The sequence below is a fragment of the Crocodylus siamensis genome, chromosome 9, assembly GCF_052110815.1.
Source record: "Crocodylus siamensis isolate JL-2025a chromosome 9, ASM5211081v1, whole genome shotgun sequence".
Classification (NCBI taxonomy): domain Eukaryota; kingdom Metazoa; phylum Chordata; order Crocodylia; family Crocodylidae; genus Crocodylus; species Crocodylus siamensis.
Window position 1 is genome coordinate 48,594,963 of NC_143403.1, and position 16,752 is coordinate 48,611,714.

General features: G+C 53.2%; 1 protein-coding gene across 1 annotated transcript; it reads right to left on the bottom strand.

Moving 5' to 3' along the window:
- Positions 1 to 6,926: 6,926 nt before the first annotated feature.
- Positions 6,927 to 16,556, bottom strand: MTFP1 (mitochondrial fission process 1). The gene is made up of 4 exons (XM_090062933.1): positions 16,334 to 16,556; positions 16,006 to 16,133; positions 14,237 to 14,469; positions 6,927 to 7,570 (listed from the first exon to the last, which is right to left on the bottom strand). The coding sequence occupies exons 1-4, from the start codon at positions 16,401 to 16,403 to the stop codon at positions 7,498 to 7,500; spliced, it is 504 nt and encodes a 167-aa protein (XP_089919059.1). The 5' UTR covers positions 16,404 to 16,556; the 3' UTR covers positions 6,927 to 7,497.
- Between the last annotated feature and the right edge of the window lie 196 nt (positions 16,557 to 16,752).

Consider the following 16,752-nt stretch of genomic DNA (forward strand, 5'->3'; position numbering starts at 1 on the left):
CCCTCTAGATTCCTGGCTGTAGAAGTAGTATGCTCATTACTAATGGCAATTCTAGAAGACCCTGACCTGGGGCAGGTAGGGTATAGATGCTTGTCTAGGGATGGTTGGAGGAGAACATGGCCAACTACAACACAGAATAAGGTGCTGCTGCTGCTGCTGTCCTTCCCACAAGACTGGTATAATGCTAAGGAAACTTGCTCTTGACTGACTTCCAGGAGGCTTTGCAATTTCTTAGCTGGGAAGAATGGCCATAGAACAACCACTTGCTGATGCTCCTGCTTAGGAGATAATACTCCCTTGGACTCTGGCCAACACTGGACACATCCATGTCCTTAAAGGTTCTAGAAGGCATCAAGTTGCCTAGCCAGAGGTGACTAACCTATTTTTTGGTGCACCTGCAAGGTGGGTATTGGAGACAACCTGTAGGTGACCCAGCCTACAGGTTTCACCATCTTGTCTTGCAGCTGCCCTCTGGTTCTGTGGGCTACCTCTTAAGTAATAAGAAGCTTGAAAGGTAGATATAAAAGTCTATATCCTTCTTGCCTAGAGTTTCCAGGTGAAGGGATGGTCCATAGAAAAACAGTTGGTCCCTTGACAGTACACAAGGAAGAGGCTCCGTGGTATGAAGGTGAGTGTAAAATAGACTTAATGGAGTCTGAACTGGGAGGTGCAAGTGATCCTGGATTAGACTCCAGAGGCTTTCTGACTATCAAGACTGCCCTACTTTTTTCAGGATGCAAGTGTTTTTGGTGCTGCAAGCTCCCTTGTAGTGTTCTCCTGGTGTGGGAATTCCCACACGAGTAGTTCCAAGTGACATCTGTGCAACTTGGCCTAGAAGCCATTCCTGAGTCTTTCTCTCCCCTTAGCACAATGCCGTACCATGAAGAAGCTCGTGCTGGTGTTGATAGCCTTTGTGGGCAGCTGTCTACTTGCAGCCCTCCTTGTAGGAGGGGTCATTGCTTTGGGCCTGGCTTTGTTCCATTCATACCATCACAGCAAGGTGCCAAGGCTGAGGAAGAAGAGGAAGCTATATCCTTACCATGAAGAGCTGCAGACAGTAGTGGGTGCCCTTGTGACCTCAGAGGAGATGGAGAAGGAAAAGAGAGAATTGAATGCAGCAACTAAAGAATTGGAGCAGGAGTAACCAACTTGTGCAAGCCACAATAAATGCATTATTTCTATACAGCTTACTACTTGTTTGTCTTGACTTGTTCAGCCAGCAATAGAACTGGGCTTCCTTAACCTCCTCCATCAGGGCAAAAAGACATGCAGCCCTTGGCTCTAAAGAGACCTCTCTTTGAGAAGAGGGATGCTATGATGTTCAGTAAGTCAGAATGGGGCTTGAACTCCTCTTAGCTGCATTTTAATTATGTTACTTTCCTTTCTCCCTCCTCTGTTCTTGCTATCTCTGTTAGATGATGAAAGAAATACTTGAGGCCCAATCCAGTAAAAGATGGGGTCACTGCAGGACTTGACAATCTGATATACGTATGAAATGTTCTAGATGCATAAGCTACCTATGATTGTGCCATATTGGTGTCCCAGAACAGGCTTTGGTGGGGGAGGAACTAGTACAGGGAGTAGGTGTTTCACAAGTTCAGCCTGTAAACCAGTGAGTATCAACCAGCATTTTATGCAGCATCCTGGGGTGCTGCATCTGCTGGGGGAAGAGGGGGGGATTCTATAATACTGCTACTGAATAAAACTACTCCATTCCTGCCCCCCTACCTGTATTTTTGGGAGGTACTAAAGCTGAACTGAAGCAGAGAGGTGCACTACTTGCATCCCCATGTTACTGCTGCAGCTCTTCCCTGATGAGGCATGTGGGACAGCTCTACTAAGTGGTAGCAGCATCTAGTTCTACTGTACTTTTTTTCTGGTTTAGTTCTGCTACAGCAGAAACAGGCTACCTGCCCGCAAAATGCAATGCAGTCAGCGTGGCTTTGCTACAGCTGATTCTCAGTTTGGCTCTAATGCATCCCCTGAAGAGATGCATCTGCCAGCTCTACCTGCTTTGCTTGCCTCTGTTTCCGGAGGACACTGTTTGACCAGGTGCAGAAGGACTGCAGCCAGAGCATGTGCTCCTGCTGGATTCAATTCTGCAGGTGTGTGGTGCTGTTCCACCTGGCTGTGGTGGTGGGGTGAATATGATCTCATAATGATGTAGTTTAATGGACAACAAACATCACAAGTCAACTTGTAACTCTATAGTATAACATTTAGCAGTCAGTACACCAATTAACACACTTAAAATGTCACAAAAAATACATAAGAGGGTTCTATAGGGGTTGAGAACCACTGCTGGGGGGGGGGGGATTTAAAATCCTACCCTTACTGAGCCCTAAGTGAACCTATGCACCTTGGATTTGGACAGCAATCCTTGGGTCTGACACCTCCAACAGTGGAACAGGGCTGCTTCTATGCAGCAAATGCCTTCCAATGGCTTAATAATCTGATTACAGGGTCTGCTGGAGGGCATTGAAACCTGGATCTCCAGTTCTCAGACTGCCCTTGACTTGGCTCTTCTGCGTAGACCTATCCATGCCTCCAGTTGAGCTCTTGTATTTCTAATGAGAGTTTCAACTTGTGGGACCTAATGGTGAAGACTCCTACTTCGAAGGGTGAGCTCCTGTGTTCCAGTCCCTACCTCTGGGTCTCTGTTACAGAGTGACGGGGGTGTGGGGGAAGGTTCCTCTTGTATATAAGTGCACAAGCAGCTGCTGGAGCAGAGGAGTACATGACTTCTGGAGGGTGCTAAACTACTCAGGCTAGGGCAGGGCTGTCCAACCTTTTTGAATGTGGGGCTGGATCATGAACTTTTTATCACCCAGTGTGCTGGTGAGCCATATTCAAGCACCCTCTGTCCTCAGCCGGAGAGACCCTGCCTGTGTAGCCTTAGAGCGCCTACCTGTTACTGCAAGGTTCATGGTAGCTGCTGGTGGGCAGGGGCAGGAGGGACCCATTCTGCATCCTGCCAGCTACTGCCCCAGAGACTGGAGGGGAGAAATAAATAGCTCTACATCTCCATCCCCAAGCAGCACAGCCCCACAAGCTGGTGCTGCCTGAGGGGGGCTGGAGTGAGGTGGTTGCTGCACTGCAGCCCCTCACCCACCTGCCCACATGGCCCCACTCACTGTGGTGCCCAACTGCCTGCGCACACCACCCTGGTGCTCTCAGCCCTGTGAGCCCGGAGTGCAAGGTCCCGCAGACACCAGCTCCTGCCACCTCGCCCCGCAGAGGTCATGCCAGGACCTCTCCTGCTGAGACCTCCCCGGCCCCGTGCTGGCTTCCCACGTGCTGCTGGGACAGGAGGAGCCCGGCCAGAGCAGCAAGGGCTCGGCTGCATTTCCCCCCTGCCTGTACCGGTCAGTCCCGAGCAGTACATAGCTCCACAGCCGCTTTTGCTGCCTGGTGCTAACTTGGCCTGGCTCCTCCTGTCCCAGCAGCACATGGGAAGCCAGCTTCAGCCGCATGCTGCCCCAGATGGGACAGACGGGCCCAGGTCGGCACCAGCTAGCAGAGGCGATGGTGGAGCCGTGTGCCGCCAGGGACTGACAGGCGCAGGCAGTGGAAAGTGCAGCTGAGCCCCTGCTGCTTCGGCTGGGCTCATCCTGTCCTGAGCAGCACGCGGCTACTCCTCTTGCCACAGGCACCGCGTCGGCAACGTCAAGCTGACACAGCGTGTGGGAACCTTGTCCCTTCCCCAGCCCTTCAGCAGCCATTAGGAAGCTGCTGGGGGGAGGGACAAGGGGCAGGAACGAAAGTAAACTGTTTACTTTTGTTTCCCATCGCAGCACCGCGGGCCTCAGCAAATGCCTTGGAGGGCCGCATGGCGGCCCAGGGGCCGTATGTTGGACAAGCCTGGACAAGGGCATTTCTAGGCACTTGCAGAAAGTGTTTGAGGAACCCCTGAACTCGGGGCATGGGAGAGGGGAGCTGTAGAGTTCCTGCATCTCCAGGGTGATGCAGCCGGCCAGGGATTTACTGGATCGCAATTCTGAGCAGGTGCCGGCTAGTGGAGTTTTTTATTGGCTCTCACCTAGACTGGCTGATGCTTTTTTGACCCATCATATATTTCAGGACTACACAACCTGATTAAGTGATATGGGGGAGGGAGGAAGGTACAAAAGGGAGTCAAATGCAAGGAGCTCATAGAAAACAAGGCTGAAAGGGACCTCAGGAAGTCATCTAGTACAACCCCCTACTTGAGACAAAATCACCCCTACCCAAGCCACTCTAGATAAGTGTCTGTCCAACCTGCCCTTAAGAATATCGCAAGTAACCCTCCATCACAGTTATCAGGCCTAAAGCCCCAAACCATGAAAAGACTCCAGTCTGCCACAGGCAAAGCAGGGGAACAAGGGCACTGACAGTATCCTTCCATTGCCAGCACAGGAACTAGCTGTTAAAAGACTCAAGAGATCCAAGGAAGAGGACCATGTCCCCTGCTACAGTGCAAGGCAAAACCCTCCCTCCACCCAATCTGGGCAATCAGACTGATTCTGAGAAGAGGAGCAAGAACCGCTAAGCCAGGGACCTCCAGGTTTTAGTCCCAGCAGCAGGAACACACACCAGGTACAATTCCCAGCTTTAGCTGCAGTCAACACTCAAAGCTTCAGAGGAAGCCAGAAAAAGATCTCTAGACACCTGTAGGTACAAGGAGGGGAGACAATGCCTTCCTGGCCCCATGTGGTAACCAGCAAAGCCCAGCAGCATGGGGAAAAAACAAACATCTCTTATTCCACCCTGCAACCTGGAGCAGCTAACACATATCTTAAAATAACAAACTCAGAGAAGTGCTGCAACTTCTGTGTCATGCTGGGTGGCGTGTCTATCTGTGTTGTGCATATACTTGCACTGCTGTCCTGTAACTGGAATCCTGACCCAGCTAAACATACCTATGACTGATTACACCCAAGTGAAGTGATAACCAAACCAGCGATAGCTTTCCTGCCTGGGATTTGGGTTTTCTGTTTCCCATGGGAAAATGGGGAAAAGCCACAGATTATTTCTTTACCTGATAAAAACATGGATTGTTTCGTGTTAACAGAGAGAGACGCATGCGGATTTTGCTCTTTTACGAAATCTCTTTAAAGCTGGCCAGAGTTCCAGCCTGCAAGGGGCTGGGGGAGTGGGAGTAGGGTGGTTAGGCAGGGGGCACCATGTGCATATGCGTGCTCACACATGCACGTGGCCACTAGGCAGCCTGGAGAGCAGCTCCTGCCGTTAGGTCGGGGGGGGCACTGCCCAGGGCAGGGGTTCGGGGCCCAGGGCCACAATGTGCAGCCACAGAGCTCCAGAGGACAGCGCAACAGGGCCGTGGAGTAGCTGGTCCAGGGGATGCAGGCAGGGAAGTGGGGCAGCTCCCTACCACTGTGCACACTCTGGGGGGGACCAGGGGGGCACGTGCCTCTCAGATCTGTGTGGGGGCAGGCTGCTCACTGTGGGCTTGGGCTCCCTGCCCCACTGCCCTCCCCCTGAGCCTCTGTGGCCTGGTGGGTGAGACCCGGTATGACAGGGCAGAGCGGGGCCAGGTGGGGAAGCTTGTTGCCTCTTCTGTGAGCACTGCGCTGCCCTGGCAAGGTGCCCCCTGCCCACCTCAGACCAGTGAGGGACACAACTCCACACTGCCACCCCACTGCTGCTGGGCAGGCAGGGAACATATCACCGGGATCCTGCCCTGCTGGGTCCTACCCACCAGGCCACAGAGGCCCCGGGAGGAGGGCAGCAGGGAGCCAGAACCCAAGCCGGCAGCAGGCTGTAGCCACCCCATGCACAGATCTGTGGGGCACATGCCCCTCCTGCCCCCTGGGAATACACATAGCAGTGGGGAGCCAGCCCCTCCTTTCCAAAGCCTGCAACAGGCAGCCTGCACCTGCCCCCTACCACAGGCTCCGCTCTGGCCACGCCGTCCTGGGGGAGGAGAGCCAGGCTCCGCACTCTGCTCCCCACTCAGGCTGCAGTAACCAGGCTCAGGCACTGCTGCGGAGGGCAAGGGGCTACAGACCCTGGCTCCCTAGCCCTGGCAGCTCCCTCCAGCAGGGCTTGGGGGCAAGGGGTACCAGCAAGGCTGTGGGAGTGAGGGGCCTGGACCTGCATCCTGGTGAACTATGGGGGCAGGGGGAGCTCTGATTTTCCATGATAAAAAACTCCACATCAAAAAACAAAATGTATAGGTACTTAGATTTTACTGAAGTGATTGAGGCACTAGTAGGCTTCCAAATTGCTTTAAAATTGTAAATACAGGAAACCCTTGCTATTTGCAGGTTTGGCATTTGTGGTTTCAAAGATGTGCAAATGCCAAACTCGCATTTTAAATACACTTTATACACTTACAGGATCTCCTCAGGAGCTCCATGCTTGCTGCCACTGGGCTCCTGCTGCCAGAGCTGTGCCCCACCCTACTTGCCAGGGACACTGCTTTCATGAATGCAGTGCCTGATTCGCAGATTTTGCCAATTGCAGGGGATATGAGAATATATCCCCCGTGAATGGCAAGGGTCGCCTGTGTATCAATAAAATATTGTGTTCAATTGATACCTATATATATAACGTTGTTTAATTTTAATCATGGATTTTGGGGTTTTTATCAGAGAATCTGTGATTTATCAGGGAAAACCAGGATCCCTGCTTATGAGCTGGACTTGGGATAAGGGTCAAGCCACTAAGGTTAAAGCTGGTGTCCTATGGCTTCACCATTTCAATGCTCCAGTCCTGGCTTGCTATGGTCTGCAATTTGTATTTGGCTCCCAAATTCCTTAGCCTGGAAGGTGAGAGGCCCTGACTTGCTTTACTATGAGCGAGAAAACAGAAAACACTTTAACTGGCTTGTTTTTGCCCTTGGCTGGAGTGCACTACAGGATGCAGGAATGCACTGCAAGCAGTAAGTTACATGTTCTTTTACGTTGCATAAAAATGAAGCATGCTCAGATTCAAAACATGATTTATTGTGAACACCTGGAAGAAACAGTGAAGGGCTGTGCCTTACAGCAGATCACCTGATTGATCACACTGGACTCAAGTTGAATAAAATGGCTTATAATGCAGCATGGGTTTAATGCAGCTAACCCTCAGGAAGGGCATCACAGTAAACAGATTTCTCAGTGGTGCAAGTCCAAGGCTTCCTATCACTTACAGGAAAATCTACCACCCTGAGCTGACCTGCAACCCCATGGCACCACTGTTTTGGTATAGATTGCAATTTTTCCCTGTGCCATGCCTAAAACAAGGCCACCAAGGACTAAGAATCAGCTCTCAACTCCCATGCTGTCCAAGTTAGATGCACCAGCTCCTAGGAACTCAGGCCTGGTGCTAATGCCTTTTCAAAGAGAGGCAAGCCTGAGCAGTGGAAGAGCTGTTCCAACCCCACTCCTGCCCTGCCACGCTGTCACAGTGGGTTGGTTCATCTGGACTTCAATACAGTTGGACAAGTAAGGAGGCACAGTGCTGTCAAGGTAGGCTGGCCCTGCTTCAGCAGGTAGGACGGGGGAGGGTGCATCATGAGGAAGGGGGAGTTTCTTCAGTGCTGTACAGTTTGCGAAGGCTGGAGTCCATCAGAAAATCCACTGACCTGAAAAGACAGAGACAGACTGGTTACAGGGAGTAGACAGGAGCCATGGGTCAGTGTAGGACACTGTGAAAGGCTCTGTGCACCTGCCTTCATAATGTCACCATACTCAATGGTATGGCCCATGGTGGTACCCCCTCTTGCTGTGCCTCTGATCACCTCTCTCCTATTTGGGATCAGATGTTTACAGCCCTCTAGCCCCTCTGCTGCAGTGGGAAGGATGGGTAGGTAGGTTCAGCTGGTTGTGGGGCCAGTTGTGAGATGATACACTTAAAACTGCAGTTCTTAGAGTCATGATTACGTGACACTTCTTTAATGAAAAGGATGTCTCCAGCCCTCCATAGCTGTGAAGAAAAGCTTGAGATTGTGTGAAAGCAGCACCCCGGAATGGGAAAAAATAAAGCTGGGGTCATTTCTAAGAAAAATCTCATTATTGTGGGAGCTTGATCCATGATTTTTTAGGGGCCCAGGACTGGCAAACAGAGGAATGCAAAAGGGACAGGCTACCAGAGCTCCATGGATAAGAATCAGCAGAGAGGGCTGCTGCCTTAGAAGTATAGACAATTGGAAGCGATCTCAGGAGGTCATCTAGTCTAACCCCCTTCTCAAAAGCAGGACCGTCCAGCCAGGGCTTTGTCAAGCCTTAAAAGCCTCCAAGGATAGGGATTCTCCTACCTCTCTAGGTAACCTGTTCCAGTGCTTCACCACCCTCCTAGTGAGAAAAAATGTCCTAATATCCAACCTAAACCTCCCTTGCTGCAACTGGAGACCATTGCTCCTTGTTCTGTCATCTGTCACCACCGAGAACAGTTTAGCTCCATCTTCTTGGAACCACACTTCAGGTACTTGAAGGTGCTGTCAAATCCTCCTCAGTCTTCTCTTCTCCAGACTAAATAAGCAGTTCTCTCAGCGTCTCGTCAGAAATCATATATCCCAGCCCCCTAACCACTTCCGCTGCTCTCCACAGGACTTTCTCCAACTTGTCCACATCCTTTCTACAGGGGGTCCCAAAACTGGACACAGTACACGTGGCCTCACCAGTGCTGAATAGAGTGGAATAATTACTTCCCTGAATCTGCTGGTAGTGCTCCTACTAATGCACCCCAGTATGCCGTTAGCTTTCTTGGTAACAAGGGCACACTGCTGACTCACACCATGCATGCAAACTGAGCTGCCAGCTAACTGTCCACTGTAACCCGCAGGTCCTTTTCTGCAGAGCTGCTGTTTAGCCCGTCAGTCCCCAAGCTGTACCGGTGCATAGGATTCTTCCATCCTAAGTACAGGACTTTGCACTTATCTTCGTTGAACCTCATGAGATTTCTTTTGGTCCAATCTTCCAATTTGTCTAGGTCACTCTGAATCCTAGTCCTATCCGCCAGTGTATGTACTACACCCCTCAGCTTGGTATCATCTGTGAACTTGCTGAGGGTGCAATCCATCTCATCTTCCAAATAGTTAACGAAGATATTGAACAAAACTGGCCCCAGGACCAACCCCTGGGGCACTCCACTTGATACTGGCTGCCAGCTAGACACTGAGTCATTGATAACTACCCATTGAGCCCAACAATCCAGCCAGTTTTCTATCAACCTTGCAATCCATTCATCCAACACACACTTCCTTAGCTTGCTTGCAAGAACGCTGTGGGAGATGATATCAAAAGCCTTGCTAAAGTCAAAGTACATTATGTCTACTGCTTTCCCCACATCCACAGAGTCAGTTATCTCATCACAGAAGGCAATCAGGTTGGTCAGGTATGACTTGCCCTTGGTGAACCCATGCTGACTGGTCTTAATCACCTTCTTCTCCTCCAAGTGTTTAGAAATGGATTCCTTGAGGACCTGGTCCATGATTTTTCCAGAGACTGAAGTGAGGATGAATGGTCTATAGTTTCCTGAATCCACTTTCTTCCCTTTCTTAAAGCTGGACACTATATTTGCCCTTTTCCAATCACCCAGGACCTCTCAATTGCCACAATTTTTTAAAGATAATGGCCAGTGGCTCTGCAAACACAGACAACTCCCTCAGCACCGATGCACTGCATCCAGCCCTGTGAACTCGTACACGTCCAGCTTTTCTAAATAGTCCCTAACCTGTTCTTTCATTAGTGCTGGCTGCTCACTTTGTCCCAAACTGTGCTGCCCAGTGCAATAGTCTGGGAGCTGACCTTGCCTATTAAGACCGAGGTAAAAAAAGGCATTGAGTACTTCTGCCTTTTCCTCATCATCTGTCACTAGGTTGCTTCCCCTACTCAGTAAGGGACCCACATTTTCCCTGACCTTCCTCTTATTGCTGACATACTTGTAGGAACCCTTCTTGTTACCCTTCAGGTCCCTTGCTAGCTGCAACTACAATTGTGATTTGGCCTTCCTGACTTCATCCCTCCATGCCTGAGCAATGCTCTTATACTCCTCCCTAATTGTTTGTCCAAGCTTCCAGTTCTTGTAAGATTTCTTTTTGTGTTTAAGCTCACTGAAGAGTTCTCTGCTAAGCCAAGCTGGTTGCTTGTCACATTTGCTATTCTTTCTGCACATCAAGAAGTTTGTTTCTGCACCCTCAGTAAGGTCTTACCCAAGCCATCTGCTCTAGTAGGGTTCAAAATGACTCTCATACAATCGTTTTGGCTCTTTGCAAGGCACCAAGTTTCCTGGAGTAGGTCTTAGGTCTTCATGGGTGACTGGTGCCTCCTGAGACTGAGGGGGCACAGTTCATGGGTGGTAGTCTTGGCGGTGAGCAGCAACTGCCTGCAGAAGCCAGCGGTGGCAGGGAGGGGTGGGTGAGCGGAGACCACCCAGCTTCTGGCAGTGGGGACAGGGCAGCGACTGCCTACAGAAGCTGGCAGCAGCACCAGCAGCAGGGGGTGGCAAGCAGCAACCACCTGCAGAAGCCAGTGGTGATGTTGGCCAATCAGGGTAGGGCACATGCCCCACTCTCCATGTCCTCCCTACCAGGTGCCTATGTCTGTATTAAGGCCATGGGCAGGGTTTTGCTGGATTGAGAACTATTAGCTTTCTCTGTCTCAGCTGGGAAGATGAGGGGAGGGGGCAAACAATGGCAAGTGTGCCATTAGAGATGATAAATGACAACTTGTGAGTGTTGGGTAACGGAGCACCCCAGCAGTATGTGCACACACCACAGCACTAGCTTTTTCTGCTGTGCCATGTAATGAATGGGCAGTCAGGGTTCCATAGATAAGGACTTACTCAATTCATGGTTTTATGGATCTCACAGAAACTGCAAAAAACAACAAAAAAACTCTTAATAAAAATAAAATACTGGATCCCCAGTGGGAGCCAGTGGTCTACATTGCTGGGAGCAGAAGGTGCTGCCTGGTGTGGTGGCAAAAAGGGCAGCAAAAATGGTGACTGCCCCCTTGTCCCTCCTCCCCTCAATGGGGCCGCTCCGCCAGGCAGCACTGAGGTGCAGGGTGGCACAAAGGGCAGCCAGCAATCAAGATGGTGGCTATCCCCTTGTCCTTCCTCTCTGCTCATCAGCATTGAAGAGTGGGGCCACTGTGAAAGGCCATGAAATCAGCTCTGTACACCACGAGCAGGATGCAAAAAACCCTCCATTTTGCGGCGATTTAAGCAGGTTCCCATCTGTGACACTGAGGTGCCTTTCTATGGGAGTTGGATGCCCAGCTACCTTACACATCAGAAAACCCTACCCCTGATTCCAGAGCTGGAATGAAACAAACCCCAGAAGTGCTTGGACCTTAACTCTGGGACCATTTCACTCCACAGCTGGCCCTGGATCTGGCCCATCTCCTAGGTGACACTTTCTTTTAACAGACCCATCTGGAAGCCTTTGGTGGGAGTGCAAAAAAGCAGAATGCCTCTCTCTCCACCTAGCAAACCCCTGTGGGGCCTGACAGCAGCACAGAGCAGAATCTATGCTGCTATGATACCAGGAGCATGTCACCAAATGATGGGGCTGAAGCTTGCCTTGATTCTGCCAAGTGCTGTGCTCCACCCACCTCCATTCCTTCCAGAGCAAGATGTGAGTGCTCAGCATCCTGCCTGCAAAGCCCTGCAAAGAGTTCTGGCTGTAGGCAATGCTGAGCTGGCAGCCCCAGAGCTGCTGACAGGGTCAACGGCACAAAGGGTGATAAAAGCCCAAGTCAGCAGCAATCAGAGAACCTTAAACACCTTAGGACACCCAATGTTTTCTAGATAAGTCACATGGGACAGAGGATGCTACTGACTGAGCAGGACTCTTACTTCAGTATTTGTGTTACAACAGCACTTAGAAATTGCAAGTGGTGAGATCAGAGTCTACTGTGCTAGACATCATCAGGCAGACATGCGAGAAGGACAGCTCCTGTTTCAAACAGCTCACACTCTGCAGACACCAAGGGAAAACTGAAAGAAAGTGACCTGCCTGAAGGCATTCAGTTCAATGGCAGAGCCTAGAACTGCACTTCAGTCTCCTGCCTCCAGGCCACTGCCTGATCCACTAGGTCAGGGCTGTCCAACTAGCAGCCTATGGGCTGTATGTGACCTGCAAGGGGTTGAATTGTGGCCCCCAGGCTCCTGCTTCACCATTGCTTCCCTTATTGCTCCAGGGGACAGGGCAGTGTGGTGCAGGGGGAGTGGAGTGGAGGCATAGGCAACTGGTAGGGGGAGCATGGGGGCCACAACTCAACCCCTTCCGGTCCTGGCCCCACGTGCCCCCCCAGAATTGGCCACCACTGGCTTCTGCAGGTAGTCACTGTTTGCCACCCCTTCCCCCCACTTTCTGCAGGCAGTTGCACTTTTCCACACCACCGCCACTGCCCACAAACTGTGCCCCCCAGTCTCAGGAGGCACCAGTCACCCATGAGTGGAGGATGAGTCCAGGATACTTGTGTACATGGTGCAGCATTGGTAGGAGGTGCCCAAGCAGTGTAGTGGCAGGCAGGAGGTGCCTGCACAGGTAGGGAGCAGCAGTGAAGTGGCGGGGGGGGTAAGGAGCTCATCTGTACAGATGCACAGTGCAGCAGCTGTGAGAGGAGTGCCTGCACTGGTGTGTGGTACAGCAGCAGGGGCACCTGAATGGCCCAGGGCTTGCCAGAGTATGATCTGGCGCGGTGTGCAAAGCACTGCGGCTCTTACTGATGCGGCCTGTGGAGTGTTCAGCCCCCAACTGCTTGGAAACTGAGCTGCCTTGCACTAAGCTACACTGCCTCCCACATGCCTTTGTTTTAAAAGCAAAGCCAAATTAATAGGACATTTGAGAATTTGTGAGCAACCAAGGCAAGTCTCTGGGCACTGGACTTATGCTAATATGTATGAACACTGGGATGGGACAGGTCTACCTGCAAGTAAACCCTTCCTATTTCCTGCATTCACTGGGCTAAGATCCCAGTTGCCTCTAGGCCAGTATCTAACCAGCTGACTTCACTGTATTGGAACAGACACTGCATTTGTCCCTGGACAAGCTGTGCTTGTGCGTGTCTGTAACAGGGGGCCTACTCAGGACTGATCTACCAATGGCCTATCCACCTGCCTTCTAGCCTGCCATGCCTTGTAGTTAATTAATTAAGTTGTTGATTAGGTCAGTTGTTGATTAATTAAGTTGTTGCCTATTTCTTGCCCTGATGCCAGGGGGCACGATCTGCAGCTCTGTTCCTCCCCTACACCACAGCCCAAGTCTCACAGATGGCATCCAGAGTTAATGTCACTGGCCCCACACTGGGCCCCAGAATCCTCCCAATCAGACCCCAACTAGATTCCTCTCCTCAGGCAGCCTACCCCGCCTTCAGTCGGGGCTGCCTGGCTCCATGACCTGTTCCCCCTTACGGGTGTGATCCCCCCAGGACCTTTGGTCACACAGGCCCTGGCCCACCTCCAGCCCAGTCAGAGCCCCAGGCCCTCAGCTCTGAGCGTTCCTTGTGGTAGGCCCCTGGCCCTTTGACCCTTCCGGTCCTGGCCCCAGCATCGACCAGTCAGGGGATCCCAAGTCAGGCTTCTGAATCTATGGCCCCACTCTCACTCCTGGGGCCACCTTCTGAACCCTACTAGCCAGTAACCCACCCAGCTGTGGGAGCTGGGGTTATTAAGGTGCCCCAATCCACCTTTTACCAGGGTGGTAACTGGTCTGGCATTTCCTGGGGGCTTCAGCACCACTGAGAGTCCCACCAGGCCACCCACTCCAGGTAGGTTGCAGTTTTAGGTCATGCCCAGGACCAGGAGCCTCCTAGTCATCCCCTACAGCTCCTCCCTTACTTCCAGGTTGCCTGGCTGCAAGGCTGCTTGAACCATGTTACTGCCTGGCCTGCCAGCAACAAACTGCTCTGTTTATATAGGTGACCAGAGATCCAAAATGGCCACCGCAATCAAGCACCTGCTGGCTGCTTGGCTGAGCCCTTAAAGTGGCAGGCACAAACACTGCCCTGTCACAATGTCCCAGAACAGAAATGTCCTGGGATTGGCCTGTACACACATCACCCTTCTACTCAATTTGGTGAGTGGTTGAATGAACTACCACTTTTTTGCCACTTAATCCATGAGTTAACCGTTCAAAAAGACTATATGATGTCTCAGGAAAAAATGTACTTATGAACATTGTTAGGATTTACCCTGGGACAACAAACATGGACATAGCCCAGAAAATGCAGGAAATCTGAGCAACTGCACTTTGTTCCCCAAAAAAATCATTTACGACACCCAGTGTTTGGTTCTACCTTACCTGTCAATGGGTTTGACAATGAAAGGGATGGCAGAGAGACCGACAGCTGTAGTCGTCCACTTCCGGACTGAGACTGGCCACCGGGTCATGGCACCCAAGAGGTAGAGGGAGGCAGCACAGATGCGGTTAATCGTGAAGCCAGGGATGGCCACAGAAGCCAGAGACTGCCATATAAAGGTGTCCACCACAGCCACAGCCACCCGTGCTCTCTTCCCTGAGCTGTGCTCATGAGCCTGTGGAAGCAACCACAGCAAGAGATGTCAGGAAAATGTACTGGGAGGGATGGACAGAACAGGGTGAGCAGGGTTGTAGGGTAAACACTCAGGAGGAAGAGACAAGGATATACAAAGGGTTTCAGTTCAGAGTGCAGAAAGGAAATGACCATAGAGATGAGGGCAAAAGAGAACAAATATACCATGACATGTGTGTGCACATACATATGCAGATGGTTGCATGTACATGCATGCAACCAGTGAACATTTGTGTGTACACAGGTGTGGGTGCGTGTTCATCACGCAGGTCTGGGTGCACTGGCTTCAGCGGGCAAGCTGGCGCTCCCATAAAGTCTGCACGATATAAACAAACACAAAGCTCCAGCTGTCCTTGGTGCAGGGCATCAAGGCTAAGGACCATGGAGCAGAGCTCAGGGGCTCTGCTGGGCAGCACAACTCACACAGGGGAAGCCACAAAGCCAGGGTTCTGGCAATTGGAAACCACAGCCTCGAGTGATCTTTCACCTGGCTGTGACTGGGATCCTCCCCAGCTGATCTGCGCCTTGCTTCATCTGTGCTTCCCAGGCCCCTGGCTACTGTGGGAAACAAGTCAACACCAGCCTGCTTTCTTCCTCTGCCTCACTGCTTCAGGCAACACGTCAGGGGGCGCACACCCTTCTGCACTCCTGGAAGCATGACTGCTAAGTCCTAGACAGCTGGATTTGCTGACAGCCCCTGCACCCCACACCCAAATGCTCTGGCACAGGTGCATTATGAAACATTTGGCACTGGCTGCAGCTACACACAGGTTGGATGATCTGTTCCAAAACGCGAGATGAGACGGGTCTCGGGGATGAGCGGAGGAAGACTGAAAGGAAAGGACTGATGCAGCCTGGGTGACCCTGAAAGACTGCACATGCTGGCAGTGCAGCGACTGCAAGCCTCCTTCCACCTCCTCAAGCAGACAAGTGCACAGCCAACATCACCGCAACTCAGAGACCTGCAGACAAGAATCTGCCTGGAACTTGTTGCAGGTGAGGCGGGGGGAAATAAAGCACAGCAGCCCAGGGGACCACGCAGCAGAAGTCCACAGGACTAAGCATGTCTGCGCTGAAGGGAGATCACTCCCGGGCTGGGAGGCAGAGGACAGCTCCTGGCACCTGAGCAGAGAGAAAATCTCTGGCAGAGGAGAGCAGGCTAGAGTAAGATGTCAGTGGGGATGGAGCCAGCGTAGGAACCAGCATGGCCCCAGCACAATGGAGGTGTAGCAGGGCGGCTGGGGCCAGGGCAGTGCACAGGGCAGTGTTGGCTGGAGCAGCACCTATTTCTGGGCCCCTCCCTGCACGAGGCACCTGCCCCCGACTTACACTGCCGCGCAGAAGGCAGAGGAGCCCGGAGCCCCCCGCACGCAGGCACCACTCCTGCTCTCCCCCCCGCCCCGGCCAGCCAGGCCCCGACACAGGCTGGCGCTCTCCGAGGCCAGCTACCCCGCGGCAGCGCCCCCCTACCTGGGGAGCAGCACGGGGGGGGGGGGGCAGGAAGTGTGGGGGCACTCACCGCCGCCGCTCTCCTTCCCTTGTCAATGGCGTCAACCGTCACGTAGGTGGTGGCCACGCCGTAGGTGCTCCAGACCAGCCAGACGGGCACGATGGCTCGGAACGACTCTCCCACCTCGTTGGCGTAGCCTGCGGGCAGCGGGGCGCAGGGGTTACAGCGGGGCCCGCCGGGACCCCCAGGGCTGGGCCTCGCGGAGCTGCGGCCCGCCCACGGCTCGCTCGGGCCCACGGCCGGGCACCAGCCCTAGGGGCGCTGCGCCCCGGCCCGGCCCCCGGGGCAGGCGGAGTGACCTTGGCAGTGACCGCCCGACCCCCGGCGCGGGGCTCACCCAGGTACCGCAGCCACGAGTCCCGGAGCGGGTCGCGGGCCGCAGGCGGAGCTGCCTCGGCCGAGCCCATGGCGCCGCGGCCGCAGGTCCAGGCCGGCCCGGCCCGCGCGGGAGCAGCGGCAACTTCCCGTCCTCGGCCGGCGCCGCCGCTGCGCCTGGGCGGGGACAGGCCCGGCCCGGCTCGGGGCGCCGCCCCGCGGTGCTGAGGGAGGGATGGGGGAGGTGGCGCCGGGGCCGGTCGGCCTGAGGGAGAAGCGGAGCAGGCGCCCCCCCGCGGCGGGCGGGGACTCGTGCGCGAGAAGCGGCCGCTGCCCTGCAGCAGCCCGCTCCGGCGGGGTCTGCAGGCACCAGGGGTGCCCGTGCCGGTGCCCGTGCCCGTGCTGTTGCTGAGGTGGGAATTGTTCACTGGACAGAGAGAG

Excerpts from the sequence above, each read along its gene's own strand:
- MTFP1 (XM_090062933.1), bottom strand. The coding sequence starts at position 16,403 with ATGGGCTCGGCCGAGGCAGCTCCGCCTGCGGCCCGCGACCCGCTCCGG. Across the intron at positions 16,134-16,333 it reads CTCGTGGCTGCGGTACCTGG|GCTACGCCAACGAGGTGGGA; the intron begins GTGAGCCCCGCG and ends CGCTGCCCGCAG. Across the intron at positions 14,470-16,005 it reads AGGGAAGGAGAGCGGCGGCG|GCTCATGAGCACAGCTCAGG; the intron begins GTGAGTGCCCCC and ends TTGCTTCCACAG.